Consider the following 17,260-nt stretch of genomic DNA (forward strand, 5'->3'; position numbering starts at 1 on the left):
TACAGTCTCACACAGTCACACTTGTAAATTTTACATTCCACCAGTCCAAATTTGTACAAAACCATGAGATTTATTAATTACTTTTTCATTTTATTTTTGATTAGTTTTGATAGTCTGACATCAGCAGCTCAACTGAAAGGACTAAAAAGGAATAAAAACACTACCATACGCGTGTTGGATAGTTGTCAACAACGGTACGAAGCACTCACACAAGAACAATATGTCAGATGTAAGTAATTTTACTTTCTTCTCAACAGGTTGATTAAAAAATAGACAACTCTATTCTAAAATTTGGAAAGCAGCTATTGAGAATGAGCACTGCACATCTTTGCCTGTGCAATATTTTATGCTCCTGAGATAAAGTGATGAGCGAAAAATTCAAGATGCGAACAGGCTAGTGATTTTAAAATACATTCTTATTCCTTGTCCTTGTTCTTTTATAATTGAACAGACGTGGATGCTAGTGGTAGACGAGAAAGTGGAGTTTATGGAGGCAATACTTTGTGGTATGGGTCGTTTGATGAATGTAACAAACTACCTGACTCGCGGTACTGTTTGACGATATTTCCTGGGAATATGACACTTTACCAAAACAAAGCAGAGGTAAATAAGAGAAAACAATTCCTTTTAAAAATATGTCAATTAAAAATGTGGTCAAACCTATCTGAACCGAATATAGAAAACAGAACAACATGTTCGTCGTATTGTAGAGGTGTAAGCAAAATATGACACCAACGAGGAGAAGGGTTGGCTTGGCAGTGATTTTCATGCGTTTTCAACCGTAATTATGTGATCATCCTGGATGTTAAGAATACGAAAAATTTCTCTTATTTCTTAAGGAACAAAATAAATCAATGCTAATAGTTTTGAAAATTTATTATTCATTAAGACTATTGTTATTGTCTTCATGAGAATTTGTTGATGTGGCAAACGCTCGTCAATCAAGTACATCGCATTTAATAATTAATTTCATACAATTTGACAATTACCATTCCACCATTATTTATATAACGATTTGAAATCTTGCAGAACTTTTAATATTAGCTATATAATTAATTACGAACCACATTATATATGCTAGACATTGTAAGAAACCCAATAATTGTAGTATTGCTAAGTATTGGAGATGGTTTATCATGAATCTACTCTTATTTTACGGATACTCAATTTTGTTCTTGTGTGGTATAAAAGTTCTTGAAAAAATATTCATGCCTAAACATAGTGCATGTTTCTGTTAGGTGATCTTTCAACCAGAATGGGGACAATATTGAATAAGTCCTGTTTCAAACGTCGAACTTTACATGCACCGAAATTACTAACGACAAATAAAAATAAGATGAACTTCCTCATTATCTTTTGTTTTTAATGCGTTCACTTCATGTAAAGTTCGACGTTTAAACTAGGTCTAAGTTATTTCACTAAAAGTTGAATAAATTGCTTTTCAAGAGATGTTGAGACGGATTTGCTGGGGGGCGGAAGGGTGGAGAAGGTGGCTAGTCACCTCATCATCTTAGGTCAAAATTTTTATAAGACCATTAAAGTGTCCCTATCGGCAAAAACGTTTATTAGTGATATCAAAACTTGGTGAAATATCTAACGTTTCGGTGGAAAAATTTTTTCAATGTGGTCAAATTGTCTTCTTGTTATGGAGGTTTAAATTTGCCTTTCAATGGACCTTGTCCGTTGTCGCATGAAGTCTGGTCTAAATTCTGACGTCATCCAAGGTAGTTGGTATATATATCTTGTATTGAGGAACATGACGGATAAGTCGTTCCAGGCTTTTGAACGACGGATAAACATTTTGCTAACTTTAAATAGCAATAAAAATGGAATGATTTGACAAACTGAAAAACTTTTTTCACTAATACGTCGAAAATCACAGTTAAATTTAATGTCGCTATTAAAAATTTCTGCTGAAAGGGGCACTTTAAATGTTTTTTGTGGTATATTTGAATTTGCATTTCTAGCAAATATAATTTAGATAAGATATTAAATATCGATCGAATATCGTTATAAGAGCGCGTCTGCGAGTGCAAGTAATCTTAACGTTGAATGTGTGAATTTACTTACTGCAAAAACATAACGGCATAAAAACGTGAAAAAGGCAATTTTAATAGCTAATAACCATAAATTGATAAGTTTTGAGATGAAACGTAAACAGACCAAAATAGACAGTTTTGTTAAGATAACATTCTGAGAAGCATTATAGTAGAAAAATTATTAAACCTATTGGCCTTTTTCTAAAGCTTAAATTTGTGACAAAATTGATTAGTGTTGTCTGAAACCTCTCCAAATGAAATCGCTCAGTATTCCTCCCCCGCCCCTAACAGAAATCCTACATCTGCCCCTTTGTTTAGACCCATTATTATACTTTCTAGTTCAATTTAAACTTTTCAGACTTATCATTTTGAGTGGGGTGTTTGTGTTCCTAAGTCTTGTACAAATAACGACATCAAAGAACATTTCTTATATCTTTTTCATAATGGTAAGTAAAAATTATATCTAACCAAATTTTTATGAAAGTTTATTATTTTGGAATATTTACTGTTTGCTATTCCATCCATGCATGTTCTTTTTGTGTTTTTTGAAACAAAATTATGTTTTTTTTAATACTTAGCTAATGACTGTTCACTGGATAACATTTAAAAGATACCAAGAACATCGTTAATCAACTAATTTCAAAACATTAATAAAACACATATATACCCCCTCATGCATAAATGATTTTTTTTTCTACTTTAGTTTCAGACATCAGTTCAGTTTCACCGTTTACAACTTATCTCCAAGTTCAGTGTTCTGAGAATCCTGAATACACGACATCTGTTATCTTAACAATGTACGTAACAAAAGTGTCGTAACTGATCATTTTTTCATGATTGAAACTTCAAATGGAAGAAATTACATAGGATGTTTAAATAGTGTATAAAAACCAATAAAATATGGATACAACTCAGAAAGATAAAGCTTTTTTTTTCCTCTCTAAGAATATTTTGTGGAATTTTGGTTGGCTTGTCCATCTTTGCAACGATAACAGAGCTTTTGTATTCATTAAAACATGGTGACCACGACGACCAAAATGTCGGTGATCGTGGCTTGCATATCTCAATGGATAAAGAGACGAACGAGAAGACTCCATTACTACCAAATGATACCAAGAAGACTCAAAAGAGCGAAGGTATTGTACTTTGTGTATAAGGTACTGTATAGCATGAACATATATACTGATTGATGTATGTTCCGTTTAGATTCTTTGGTTTATAAAGTTCTTAATTCTTTCTCAATTTCTCGAAATGTCAAATGGATAATGAACACATCTGTTAGGAAAGGAGATTTGACGTGTCTTCATGGAATCAGAGTTTTATCTTTATTTTGGATCATTTTAATTCATGTCAACAATCTTCCTGTGTTTTTTCCTCTGGGTTTGTTGATGGGTTGATTTAACTTATTTATTAATTTCTTTATAATATGTCATAGCCTTTATTGTAAGAAGTGATGATGGTCTTTAATCTAGGCTCTACGACCTTCGATAAAAACTCAACTTTTTTGTTTTCGGGGACTCGCACAAAAAAAACGTGTACTTTTTGACAGATGTCTGTTTGGATTTGATTTTGATGGCGACACTGTCAGAAAATGAAAACAAAGATAATTAAACGTTCTGTTGTTTGTTTTTACATCTTTATAAACCATGTTTATGAGGAATATAAAATTTACAGCTTATGAAATACGCAATTTGCAGTTTTTTCTTGTTCTAAATATAGCTACTTTTAAAGTACGCTCAGTTGCACATTAAGTTGGCTCTATTTTTATAGACAATGACAAAGGCTTTTTAAAATCTCAGAGAAAATTGGCCCCAATGTTTTTGCACCAAGCCTATGGAGTGGATACATTTTTTGTCTTGAGGTAATGTTGAAAAAAAATTAAAGTTGTATTTACGATATTTCTCTGTTTGTTTGAAACAATGGGTAATGTATTTTGGTGCCAATCAATTGATATTTTCAAAAAACATATCTTTCAATGGTAGTGTCATCGTTGAATAAATCAATATTATTTTTTGATCATACATAGCGGGCTACTCGCATTATACAACAACATTAACAAAAGAGTAAAAAATAACGGAAAAACTAATTGGCTTCAATTTTATTTTCATCGATTTTGGAGGTGAGAAACTTAACTGAAACTTAAGATTAATCAAGCTTTAAAGGTTATCATTTGATCATTTTCATTTAGGCTCACTCCAACCTATATGTTTGTCATATTGCTCGTTGTGAAATTTAGACCATTTTGTGGGAACGGTCCACTCTGGTATCTTCAAGCTGATACTTCGACTTGTAGCAAATATTGGTGGAAAAATTTGCTGTACATTAATAATTGGAAAATAGAAGACGTATGTGTAGCTGCATAGTGCAACATGAAGTATTTGAATATTTCTTAACAAACTGACGTTAACACGCCATTCACACAAGCAGATTTACATTGTAAAATTGCTTTGGCTTCCACAAGGATCGTATTCAATGGCATAGTCAGGTCACTTTATTGTATTCAATACGGCCATGATTCTGTGTTCATTAATGTGTAAACAAAATATTTCTAAAACAATAATTAATGATCGATGATGTTCCGAAATTTTCTTTTAACTGCATGAAGAAAAAAAAAGAAGATTTTTAGACAATGGTGTAGGGATCAAAAATTGAGCGGGTATGTTTTTTTTTTCAGTTGTGTCTTGGTCCAAGCTGGCAGTTGTCTGCTGATATGCAGCTTTATTTCATATCGCCAATCTTTCTTCTTATTGGATACAGGTAGCTAGTTTCACACAAAACAATCATTTTAATATATCTAATGGAAATGTATGATTTAAAGAACGTCGTGGATATTCATCCAACATCGGAACGTAATGTTCAAACGCTATTCATCCGACATAACTATTTATAAAACCTAAATAAACCTCACCCTTACCAAGATTATTGTTATATTTTTATGTTTTGGTTGAAAAGAATGAAAGATTAAGTCAATTTTGAGAACGACAAAATTATTGAATTATTCGACAAAATCCGACTTGCGGGGGTGGGTTTCTAACTCGTATCACTAGGCTTCATTCACTCTGCTCTTACCACTAGACTAAACAAACATCGACAAACCTGGCGAAACGTAATTTTATAAAATACGCAACATATATACGCGAAAACCAAAAACTAGATGTCGGATGAATATACACGGCGCTTAAAGAATGTGTGTGCTATCAGTAATCACGTTATCATGATGTTAGAACCATGGTAGTACACCTGTCTTGTCCCTAACCCCAGTTTACACCAACACTCCCATTTAAGAATTTACACCATGGGAAAAATCTAAATATTGCCTTAAAAACTCAACTGCTATGGTGAATGTCCAATAGTACTTCAAGAGTTCTAACAAAATTCTTGGACTTATCTTTTCGCTATTCACCATGGCAATTGTTCTTTTCAAAGCAGTATTTGTAATATCTCGGCAATAAACAATCTCATATCAACAAATTGCTATTTCGTAAATTCTTTCTTCACGCATTTTATATTTAAAGTCACAACTTTGCCGTTCATTGATGTTGTACAAAGTCCAAATCACAAATAGATGATAATATGCTTTCATTTTTGTCCTTTCAAGATATGGTCTTCGCGTACTCTTCATGGCTGCAAGCGTTGTCATTCTTGGTAGCATGATTACCACATTTTGCATTGCAGCTACTGAAGATATTTATCCAATGTCATCATATGCCTTGTTAAGAATGAACATGTAAGTTGTTCTAAAAGTATTAATATTACACCATGCTAATCACAATTTTATTATATATATTTATCAATATATTAGATGTATTTATATCATGCATTTATACATTCATTATTTCTCCAAAGATTACATGCAGTCAAAATATTATTACAAAACAAAGGCGTACTCCATCGCCACGTTTTTCAGTTTACTGCTATGTTCAGAGCATTATTTATAAAGATCTATTTTTTTCTTAACAACAGAGCAGAATTTTAAGCACAGTAGAACTATATAAGCGAGCTGGATTCAATACTATTGTTAAACTGAATAACTTTTGATTAACATGCTTGGGATAAAAGGAATTAAAATTTCTAAAGTTTCTAATGATTCTTTTTGTTAAAGTGCACATAATTTTCAGAGAAAATTAGAAAAAAGCTTTGTCTGGTGCCTGGTGGAACTTCGAAGCCTTCTGATATTTGTATTCTATTTTACAGTTTTTTTCGTCCAGATTTTACAGTTTGAAAATAGAGCAGGCGATATTTACTTTAAAACTTATTGTCGTGTTCCACCATATGCGATGGGAATGATCCTTGGATATTATCTTCAGAAATATCGCTCAAACAAAATCAGAATTAATTTGGTAAAAGGAATTTGTTGGTTATAAAAATAATTTTGAAAACTTCTAGTCTTCTCGTTGCTGCTTGCGTAATCGTCGCGGTAGAGACATTTTGTATTTTTTTTACGCCAATAACCTAATGAAGAGCAGAAATGTTGCTGATAGCCACGCAATGCCATTTTATTGGTGTTTGATAAAAATCATTCTTGTTAAATAAATTCCAAAACCTTCATTAAATTCGGTTTTAAAATAGTAGACAAATTTATCAAGACTACTCGTCATTTATCTAACTTCATCTTTATAATTCAATTCAAGACTAAAATTTTTTGACATGATTCTTCATTTCGCGTCGAACTTCATTTAATAATAATTAATGAAGTAGGTACTAGTGTCTTTTAATTATCGAATTTCTTGCATAACTATGCTAATAATACCTTTTTGGAAAAAAAGTAACGAGGATTTTAAGACCTGAGTATCTGTACAAGAACTTATGTTACTGAGTTCATAACAGCTAAACTGCAAATATTGTTTTCTCACTACCGTTGCATGAAATCCATTGCAAGCACTTACACTAGAAATGTGCTGACGCTAAAATATGGCTGAATTGTCCATTACCCTTTTTTTGCTCATGGTTTGTATCGTAAACTTTTTTATATTCTAGAAAATAGTCGTCTTTCTCTGGATATCTACCATAGCTTTGGCGCTGACCGATATATATGCTCCATACAGTTCAGTAAAAGAAGATCCTCATGTATGGACGGTATCCGAAAGTGCGTTTTTCTGGGCTTTTAGATGGTTCATCTGGGGTCTGTTTATAGTTTGGCTCATATTTGCTTGTCACTATGGCTATGCAGGTGAGAAGGAGATTTTTTTACATATACGTTATAACAACTCTGTGTTTAAATTATGTAGCAATTATAGCCATGGGGTGAGAAGGTGGGAAAGGCAATTGCACTTAAAAAATAAGTGTGAGTATAGCTAGGTTCTAAACCTACTGAATTACGTAAGTGCTTCTTTGTGATTATATTGACAAAATTATGCATTTATTGTGTTGTAGAAAAATATTGAAAATGCCAACAATTTATGTCTAAAAATAACTTCATTGTTTCATAAAGCTGTAGTTTCTACATTTACTGCATTATAGGTTGGATTCAAAACATTTTAGGAGCAAAGTTTTGGATTCCTTTGAGTCGCATCAATTATGCTGCCTATCTTGTGCATTTTGAAGTGATTTTAGTGTTAAAGTACAACGTTCAGACCCCTATCCATTTTACTTGGTTTACCTTTGTAAGTTATTATTATTAAAATTATCAATGAATTTTATTGCTTTATCTTACATCGATTACGTAATCTATCAAAATATTTACTTTTTATGATATTTAAATATTTTAGACCAATGCATTCAGTTAACTATTAATTTGTTTTGAATAATGAATTTTTTATAAAGATCGTATATATTTCTATAGGTAACATATTCTCTGGCTTCGTTGGTATTAGTTTATTGCATCGCATTTGTCATTACCGTTATGGTAGAGTTGCCGTTTTCTAACATCGAAAGTTTGGGCTGGAAAAGATTGCAAAAACGTACATAGAAAATACAAAAGTAAAATTTTACGGAAAGCATTTTGTTAAATTTTCACAATTGATACTGCTTGATTGTGTTAAAAAACGTTAAGGTTATTAACAACGTTTTCAATTCATGTGAACGCAACCAAAACCAATTAATTAAAACTTTTAAACTAGTATATATCTCTGTATGTGTTGTTTAGCATTGCATTTATTTTGTTTTTATGTGAGCGTACGTGATTCTATCTTCTTTGATATGTTATTTTGCAGAATATAGCTCTGCGCTTTTTAAAAATGCAAAGCTTTTTTGTTTTTTTCAGTATTTTTTTTGGAAGTGAATAAGTTTGTTTGAATGATACTTTAACTTCTAAAAAAACGCTAGGCATTTAATAAAACTGTGATCAGGATATTCAAGAGCGTAAGTCATAAGCCCAGGAGACAACTGCCCTTTCCTTTCAAACTTAGTTACTCATTGGACAAGAAAAAGTGAATCAAATTTTTTATAAGTTCTTTAAGTTTTCGCACTTACAAAGCAGTAAGCTACTTCTTATGTTAGTTTGCATTCAATCATTTTGTGTAAAATGATCTTAACAATAATATGTCAAATACTTGCCAAATCTTGTCGAAAGAACGCAACATTTGATGGATAAGTCTGGTTTTATGATGATACAAAGGAATGTTTCATGTTATTTTAGAATGATGTAAATCATGGTAAAAACAATCCACTTTTGTTGCAACATGTCACATGCGTGTATAACGGGCAACAATTTTAAGTGTTGTCATCATGAGTTGGTTACATGATCAATTAGTAGACGACTGCATCGAAAATATGTGAGAAACGTGTATTGAGAGCTGAACTTTATGAGCCCATGATCCACGAGCTTTTCATTGGGTATAAACATATAAACCTTATTATTGCATTACTTCGTTTTAAAACGCCATTCATCCGGGTATTTAAAGCGTCAGTTCATGTTAGATGAATTACTGATCGCTTGAGTTGACACTTTTGTCATTGCAAAAGAAATAAAATTATAAAATAAAGACTTATAATACCCTTAAGTAAATAAAAATCAAAAAAACTTTTGAAAATACTAAATACCATGGTGAAATATTATTGTTTGAATTCACTGCAGACAACTAACAAAAAAGTTTAGTTTATTTTGCAATTTTTGAAATCAATGGTATGGCATTAGCCATCGACAAAGCAGTATTTTTAAAATTCTACTTCAAAATTAATAAGTTCATTAATCAACTCAAAAAGACAGGCAACAGAGCAAAGCTCTATGCGTGGGCGTTTGAAACCTATGTAAATTTCTTCAATCAATAGTCATGTGCAGTCTCACACAGTTACACTTGTGATTCTGATTCCACCAGTCCAACCAAATTTGTACAAAATCATGAGATTTAATAATTACTTTTTCATTTTATTTTTGATTAGTTTTGAAAGTCTGACTCCAGCAGCTCAACTGAAAGGACTAAAAAGGAATAAAAACACTACCATACGCGTGTTGGATAGTTGTCAACAACGGTACGAAGCACTCACACAAGAACAATATGCCAGATGTAAGTAATTTTACTTTCTTCTCAACAGGTTGATTAAAAAATAGACAACTCTATTCTAAAAATATGGAAAGCAGCCATTGACAATGAGCACTGCACATCTTTGCCTGTGCAACTTTTTATGCTCCTGGGATAAAGTGATTAACGAAAATTCAAGCTGCAAGCAGGCTAGTAATTTTATAAATACTGAATATTGTTAAATTATGCAAATTTTATACGTCGGAATATTTCATCAAATTGTTGCAGTTTTTTATACACCCCTGTATATAAGTTCTTTTATATTTTAACAGATGTGGATGCTAGTGGTAGACGAGAAAGTGGAGTTTATGGAGGCAATACTTTGTGGTATGGGTCGTTTGATGAATGTAACAAACTACCTGACTCGCGGTACTGTTTGACGATATTTCCTGGGAATATGACACTTTACCAAAACAAAGCAGAGGTAAATAAGAGAAAACAATTCTTGTTTAAAGTATATCAATTAAAAATGTGGTGAAACCTATCTGAAGAGAATATAGAAAACAGAACATCATGTTCGTCGTATTGTAGAGGTGTAAGTAAAATACGACACCAACGAGGAGAAGGGTTGGCTTGGCGGGGATTTCCATGCGTTTTTAACCGCTAATTATTTGATCATCCCGGATGTTAAAAATATGAAAAATTTCTCTTATTTCTTAAGAAACAAAATAAATCAATGCTAATAGTTTTGAAAATTTATTGTTCATTAAGTCTATTGTTATTGTTTTCATGAGAATTTGTTGATGTGGCAAACGCTCGTCAATCAAGTACATCGCATTTAATAATTAATTTTATACAGTTTGACAATTACCATTCCACCATTATTTATATAACGATTTGGAATCTTGCCTTGCTTTTCATATTAGCTATATAATTAATTACGAACCATTATACATGCGAGACATTGTAAGAAACCCAATAATGGGAGTATTGCTAAGTATTGGAGATGGTTTATCATGAATCCACTCCTATTTTACGGATACTTAATTTTGTTCTTGTGTGGTATAAAAGTTCTTAAGAAAATATTCATGCCTAAACATAGTGCATGTTTCTGTTAGGTGATCTTTCAACCAGAATGTGGACAATGTTGAATAAGGCCTGTTTCAAACCTTAAACTTAAAAGGAACCGAACTTCCTCATTATCTTTTGTTTTTAATGCGTTCACTTCATGTAAAGTTCGACGTTTAAACTAGGTCTAAGTTATTTCACTAAAAGTTGAATAAATTTCTTTTCAAGAAACGTTAAGACTGATTTGTGGGGAGGGAGGGTGAACAAGGTGGCAAGTCACCCCAATATTTTAGGTCAAATTTTTTATAAGGGCATCAAAGTGTACCTATCAGCAAAACGTTTATTAGAGGTATCAAAACTTGGTGAAATATCTAACGTGTCGGTGGAAAAATTTTTTCAATGTGGTCAAATTGTCTTCTTGTTATGGAGGTTTAAAGTTGTCTTTCAATGGACCTTATCTGTTGTCGCATGAAGTCTGCGCCTAGACAAATTCTGACGTCGTCCAAGGTAGTTGGTATATATATCTTGTATTGAGGAATCCCTTGCATGACGTCATAAAGGTTAGTCGTTCCAGGCTTTTCGAACGACGGACAAGGTCCATTAAAAGGAACATTTCTGCTAACTTTAAATAGTAATAAAATGGAGTGATTTGTCAAAACTTAAAACTTTTTCACTATTACGTTGAAAATCACAGTTAAATTTAATATCGCTATTAAAATTTCTGCCGAAAGGGGCACTTTAAATGTTGTTTGTGGTATATTTGAATTTCATTTCTAGTAAACGTAATTTAGATAAGATATTAAATATCGATCGAATATCGTTATAAGAGCGCGTCTGCGAGTGCGAGTAATCTTAACGTTGAATGTGTGAATTTACTTACTGCAAAAACATGGCGGCGTAAAAAACGTGAAAAAGCCCCTGCCCCTGCCTCTAGCAGAAATCCTACATCTGCCCCTTTGCTTAGACCCATTATTATACTTTCTAGTTCAATTTAAACATTTCAGACTTATCATTTTGAGTGGGGTGTTTGTGTTCCCAAGTCTTGTACAAATAACGACATCAAAGAACATTTCTTATATCTTTTTCATAATGGTAAGTAAAAATTATATCAAACAAAATTTTCATGAAAGATTATTATTTTGGACTATTTACTGTTTACTAGTCCATCAATGCATTTTCTTTTTGTGTATTTTTTGTATTTTTTAAACAAAACTAGGTTTTTTTAAATACTTAGCTAATAATTGTTCACTGGATAACATTTTAAAGATACCAAAAACATCGTTAATCGACTAATTTCAAAACATTAATAAAACACATATATACCCCTTCATGCATAAATTTCGTTTTTTCTACTTTAGTTTCAGACATCAGTTCAGTTTCACCGTTTACAAATTATCTCCAAGTTCAGTGTTCTGAGAATCCTGAATACACGACATCTGTTATCTTAACAATGTACGTAACAAAAGTATCGTAACTGATCATTTCTTCATGATAGAAACTTCAAATGGAATTAATTACATAAGATGTTTAAATAGTGTATAAAAACCAATAAAATATTGATACAACTCATAAAGACAATTACAGCATTTGCTTTTTTGCTATCTAAGAACATTTTGTGGAATTTTGGTTGGCTTGTCCATCTTTGCAACGATAACAGAGATTTTATATTCATTAAAATATGGTGACAACAACGACCAAAATGTCGGTGATCGTGGCTTGCATATCTCAATGGATAAAGAGACGAACGAGAAGACTCCATTACTACCAAATAATACCAAGAAGGCTCAAAAGAGCGAAGGTATTATACTTTGTGTATAAGGTACTGTAGCATGAACATATAGAATGATTGATGTATGTTTCCATTTAGATTCTTTGGTTTATAAAGTTCTTAATTCTTTCTCAATTTCACGAAATGTCAAATGGATAATGAACACATCTGTTGGAAAAGGAGATTTGACGTGTCTTCATGGAATCAGAGTGTTATCTTTATTTTGGATCATTGTTTTCCATGTCGTGTCCAAAGTCCCCGGCTTTTCCTCTCGGTTAGTTGATGAGTTCATTTAACTTATTTATATTAACTTCTTTATAATTCAAATTCTCTTCAAAAGAAGGCATTGTCTATGTCATAGCCTACATCGTACGAAGTGAGTATGGTCTTTGGTCTATGCTGTACGATGTTCAATAAAAACACAATTTTTGCAATTAAAGCTCACATAAAACTGTGCATTTTTGACAGATATCTGCGTTGATTTAATCTTTGATGTTAACACTGTTTGAAAATGACAACAAAGATAAATAAACGTTTATGAAGAATGTATGATTTACAGCTAGTCAAATACGCGATTTGCAGTTTACTCTTGCTCTAAATGTATATTGTTTACTTTTAAAATACGCTGCAGGTGTAATTTTATAGATAATGAAAAGGCTTTTAAAATCTCAGAGAAAATTGGCCCCAACGTTTTTACATCAAGCTTATGGAGTGGATACATTTTTTGTCTTGAGGTAATGTTGCAATAAAATACAAGTTGTATTCCTGATATTTCTCTATTTGTTTAAAACAATGGGTAATGTACTGTGGTACTAATCAATTGATATTTTCAAAAACATATCTTTCCATCAGGGACGAAACTAGAACGCTAATTGGGGAGGGGGTATATATTCATACATTCAGCTCTGCCCTGCTGACTTCTTTTGAAATTAACATCGCTAACAAAGAAATCAGCAGGGTAGCTGAATATATGAATATATACCCCCCCTCCAATTAACGTTCTAGTTTTGCCCCTGCTTTCAATGGTAGTTTAATTCATTGTTGAATAATTCAATATTATTTTTTGATCATATATAGCGGGCTACTCGCATTATATACCAACATCAACAAGAGAGTAAAAAATAACGGAAAAACTAACTGGCTTCAATTTTATTTTCACCGATTTTGGAGGTGAGAAACTTAACTCAAACTTAAGATTACCCAAGCTTTATGTGTTATCATTTGATCATTTTAATTTAGGCTCACTCCAACCTATATGTTTGTCATATTGCTCGTTGTGAAATTAAAACCGTTTTGGGGGAACGGTCCACTCTGGTATCTTGCTGCTGACACTACGACTTGTAGCAAATATTGGTAGAAAAATTTGCTGTACATTAATAATTGGAAAATACAAGACGTATGTATATCTGTGTGCATCAAATTCTATCTTGGAATGTTATTAAACAAAAAGAATGATAGCACAGCGCTATAACCAACAACTACAAACAATAACGACCTTATCTAACAACATTTGAGAAATTAACCTTCCACTCCTCTTCCTTGTAAACCAGACAAGTCTACTCAAAAGCAGAGAGCTTTATACGCTACAAGTCCCGGGCTTGTGACCGGTATAGCAGAGTTAAAAGGTGAAAGGTTTATAACCTTTTATAACTATTTAACCTTGTGATTATACTTATACATATTGGCAAGCAGGATGCTTGTAACAATCTATGTTTAACATGTATTGTCTAACATTAACACCCGAGTATGTTACTGATATTTAATATGGAATTCGAGCTTTGTCCATATGAACTGTTCAACATGCTTCCAAACAAAAAATGAGCAGGAATATTCAGTTGATTAATCTATGATAAACCTTTCACCTTTTAACTCTGCTATACCGGTCACAAGCCCGGGACTTGTAGCGTATAAAGCTCTCTGCTTTTGAGTAGACTTGTCTGGTTTACAAGGAAGAGGAGTGGAAGATTAATTTCTCAAATGTTGTTAGATAAGGTCGTTATTGTTTGTAGTTGTTGGTTATAGCGCTGTGCTATCATTCTTTTTGTTAAATTGTATCTTATTATGACGTATTTGAATATTTTTTAACAAACTAACATTAACACGTCAAATTTATAAATGATGCATGCAAGTTTACACTGTGAAATTGCTTTCGCTTCCACAAGGGTATTCATGCAATGGCGTAGTCAGCTCAATTTGTTATATTCAGTACTGCTATATTTCTTTGTTCACTTAATGTGTAAACAAAATATTTCTAAAGCAATGAAGGAAAAATGAGAATTTTTAGATAGAGGTCTAGTGATAAAAATTGACGGGTATGTTTTTTTTCAGTTGTGTCTTGATCCAAGCTGGCAGTTGTCTGTTGATATGCAACTTTATTTTATATCTCCAATCTTTCTTCTTATTGGATACAGGTAGTTTCACACAAAACAATCATTTCAATATATCTAATAGAAATGTTATCATTAATCACGGTATCATGATGTTAAAACTATATATCCCGGAAAAATCTAAATATTGTTATAAAAAACTCAACTGCTAAGGTGAATGGCCAAAAAAGAGCCCAAGAATTTTTTGTTAAAAATTCTTCTAAGGAAGTGTTCTAAAACAGTTCTTTTTAGAACTCTTTCGTTGTTTTTTTCGCTATTCACCATGACAATTGTGCTTTTTAAAGCAGTATTTGTAATATCCAGGCAGTTAACAGTCTCATATCAACACTAAATTGCTATTTCGTAATACATTTAATCCTTCTTCACGCCTTTATTATTAAAACTCTCAATTTTTCCGTTCAGGTATGTTTTACAAAGTCCATATCACAAATAGGTAATAATATGCTTTCATTTTTGTCCTTTCGAGATATGGTCTTCGCGTACTCTTCATGGCTGCAAGCGTTGTCATTCTTGGTAGCATGATTACCACATTTTGCATTGCAGCTACTGAAGATATTTATCCAATGTCATCATATGCCTTGTTTAGAATGAACATGTAAGTTGTTCTGAATTTATTAATATTACACCATACTAATCACAATTTCATCATATATATTTATCAATATATTAGAAGTATTTATATCATGCATTTATACATAATTATATAGCACATAATTTTAAGAGAAATTTAGAAAAGATTTTCTTTGGTGGAACTTCGAATTCATCTGATTTTTGTATTGTATTTTACAGTTTTTTCCGTCCAAAGGAAGAGATTCTACAGCTTCACTATAATGCAATCGATATTTACTTTAAAACTTATTGTCGTGTTCCACCATATGCAATGGGAATGATCCTTGGATATTATCTTCAGAAATATTGCTTGAACAAAATCAGGATTAATTTGGTAAATGGAATTAGTTAGTTATAAAAAGAATTTTCAAAACTTCTAGTTTTCTTGTTGGTACCTGCGTAATAGTCACGGAAGAGACATTTTATTGCACGCGTATAACGTCATGACAAGTAGAAATGTAACTGCATATAGCCACGCAGTCCCATTTCAGTGGTGTTCGATAAAATGTCCATTCTTGTTGAATAAATTCCAAAACTTTCATTCAATTTGCGTTTAAAATATTAAACAAATTTATCGAGACTCATCGTCATTTATCAAACTTCAGTTTTTGACTTCAATTTATAACAGAAATTTTGACATGATAATTCTTCATTTCGCGTTGAAGCTTATTTAATAATTGTCAATGATATACTTGGGTCTTTTAATTTTCAAATTCTTGCATAACTTTGCTAACAATACCTTTTTGGAAAAAAAGTAACGAAGATTTTAAGACCTGCGTATCTGTACAAGTACTTACCTAATTGAGTTCATAACAGCTAAACTGCAAATATTGTTTTCTCACTACCGTTGCGGGAAATCCATCCCAAGCATTTACATTAGAAATGTGCTGACGATAAAATATGGTTTGTGTCATAGACTTATTTATATTCTAGAAAATAGTCGTGTTTCTCTGGATATCTACCATAGCTTTGGCGCTGACCGATATATATGCTCCATACAGTTCAGTAAAAGAAGATCCTCATGTATGGACGGTAGCCGAAAGTGCGTTTTTCTGGGCTTTTAAATGGTTCATCTGGGGTCTGTTTATAGTTTGGCTCATATTTGCTTGTCACTATGGCTATGCAGGTGAGAAGGAAATTTTTTTACATATACATTATAATAACTCTGTGTTTAAATTATGTAGCAATTATAGCCATGGGGTGAGAAGGTGGGAAAGGCAATTGCCCTTAAGAAATAAGTGTGAGTATAGCTAGGTTCTAAACCTACTCAAGTATACTTTGTTATTATACTGACAAAATTATGCATTTATTGTGTTGTAGAAAAAAATATTGAAAATACCAACAATTTGTTTTATGTCTAATAATAACTTCATTGTTTCATAAAGTTGTAGATTCTATATTCCTCATTATAGGTTGGATTCAAAACATTTTAGGAGCAAAATTTTGGATTCCTTTGAGTCGCATCAATTATGCTGCCTATCTTGTGCATTTTGATGTGATTTTAGTTTTACAGTACAACATTCAAACTCCTATACATTTTACTTGGTTCACTTTTGTAAGTTAATATTGTTAAATTATTAATTAATTTTATTGTTTTATCTTACATCTATCACGTAATCCATCGAAATATTTATTTATTTACAGCAATGCATGCAGTTACCTATTAATTTTTTATAAATAATTAAATTTTTTGAAATGTAGATATATAAATATGATATATATTTCTATAGGTAACATATTCTCTGGCTTCGTTGGTTTTAACTTATTGCATCGCATTTGTCATTACCGTTATGGTAGAGTTGCCATTTTCTAACATCGAAAGTTTGGGCTGGAAAAGATTGCAAAAACGTACATAGAAAAATATGAAAGGAGAAACGTTTTGGCAGTTCACGAAGTTTTCAATTCAAGTGAACGCAACCAAAACCCAATTAATTAAAACTGGTATATGTCTCTGTATGTGTTGTCTTGCAATGCATTTATTTTGTTTTT

At 32.0% G+C, this 17,260-nt stretch overlaps 3 protein-coding genes across 3 annotated transcripts; all 3 read left to right on the forward strand.

Moving 5' to 3' along the window:
* Positions 1–26: 26 nt before the first annotated feature.
* LOC124445118 (nose resistant to fluoxetine protein 6-like) lies at positions 27–8,081 on the forward strand. The gene is made up of 16 exons (XM_046995825.1): positions 27–229; positions 452–603; positions 2,398–2,485; positions 2,743–2,836; positions 2,985–3,175; positions 3,246–3,419; positions 3,810–3,900; positions 4,066–4,158; positions 4,228–4,384; positions 4,714–4,796; positions 5,638–5,766; positions 6,234–6,246; positions 6,278–6,379; positions 7,017–7,209; positions 7,500–7,642; positions 7,822–8,081. The coding sequence occupies exons 1-16, from the start codon at positions 64–66 to the stop codon at positions 7,945–7,947; spliced, it is 1,995 nt and encodes a 664-aa protein (XP_046851781.1). The 5' UTR covers positions 27–63; the 3' UTR covers positions 7,948–8,081.
* A 1,188-nt stretch (positions 8,082–9,269) lies between these two features.
* LOC124445119 (O-acyltransferase like protein-like) lies at positions 9,270–13,632 on the forward strand. Its single transcript, XM_046995827.1, has 7 exons — positions 9,270–9,484; positions 9,772–9,923; positions 11,512–11,599; positions 11,866–11,959; positions 12,115–12,305; positions 12,375–12,549; positions 13,515–13,632. The coding sequence occupies exons 1-7, from the start codon at positions 9,319–9,321 to the stop codon at positions 13,630–13,632; spliced, it is 984 nt and encodes a 327-aa protein (XP_046851783.1). The 5' UTR covers positions 9,270–9,318.
* On the forward strand, positions 12,921–17,227 carry LOC124445814 (nose resistant to fluoxetine protein 6-like). The gene is made up of 9 exons (XM_046996589.1): positions 12,921–13,009; positions 13,353–13,445; positions 13,515–13,671; positions 14,604–14,686; positions 15,129–15,257; positions 15,452–15,605; positions 16,205–16,397; positions 16,684–16,826; positions 17,002–17,227. Exons 4-9 carry the CDS (start codon positions 14,640–14,642, stop codon positions 17,125–17,127), a joined length of 792 nt encoding a protein of 263 aa, XP_046852545.1. The 5' UTR covers positions 12,921–13,009; positions 13,353–13,445; positions 13,515–13,671; positions 14,604–14,639; the 3' UTR covers positions 17,128–17,227.
* Positions 17,228–17,260: the final 33 nt, after the last annotated feature.

The sequence above is a fragment of the Xenia sp. Carnegie-2017 genome, unplaced genomic scaffold, assembly GCF_021976095.1.
Source record: "Xenia sp. Carnegie-2017 unplaced genomic scaffold, XeniaSp_v1 HiC_scaffold_22, whole genome shotgun sequence".
NCBI classification, from domain to species: Eukaryota; Metazoa; Cnidaria; class Anthozoa; order Malacalcyonacea; family Xeniidae; genus Xenia; species Xenia sp. Carnegie-2017.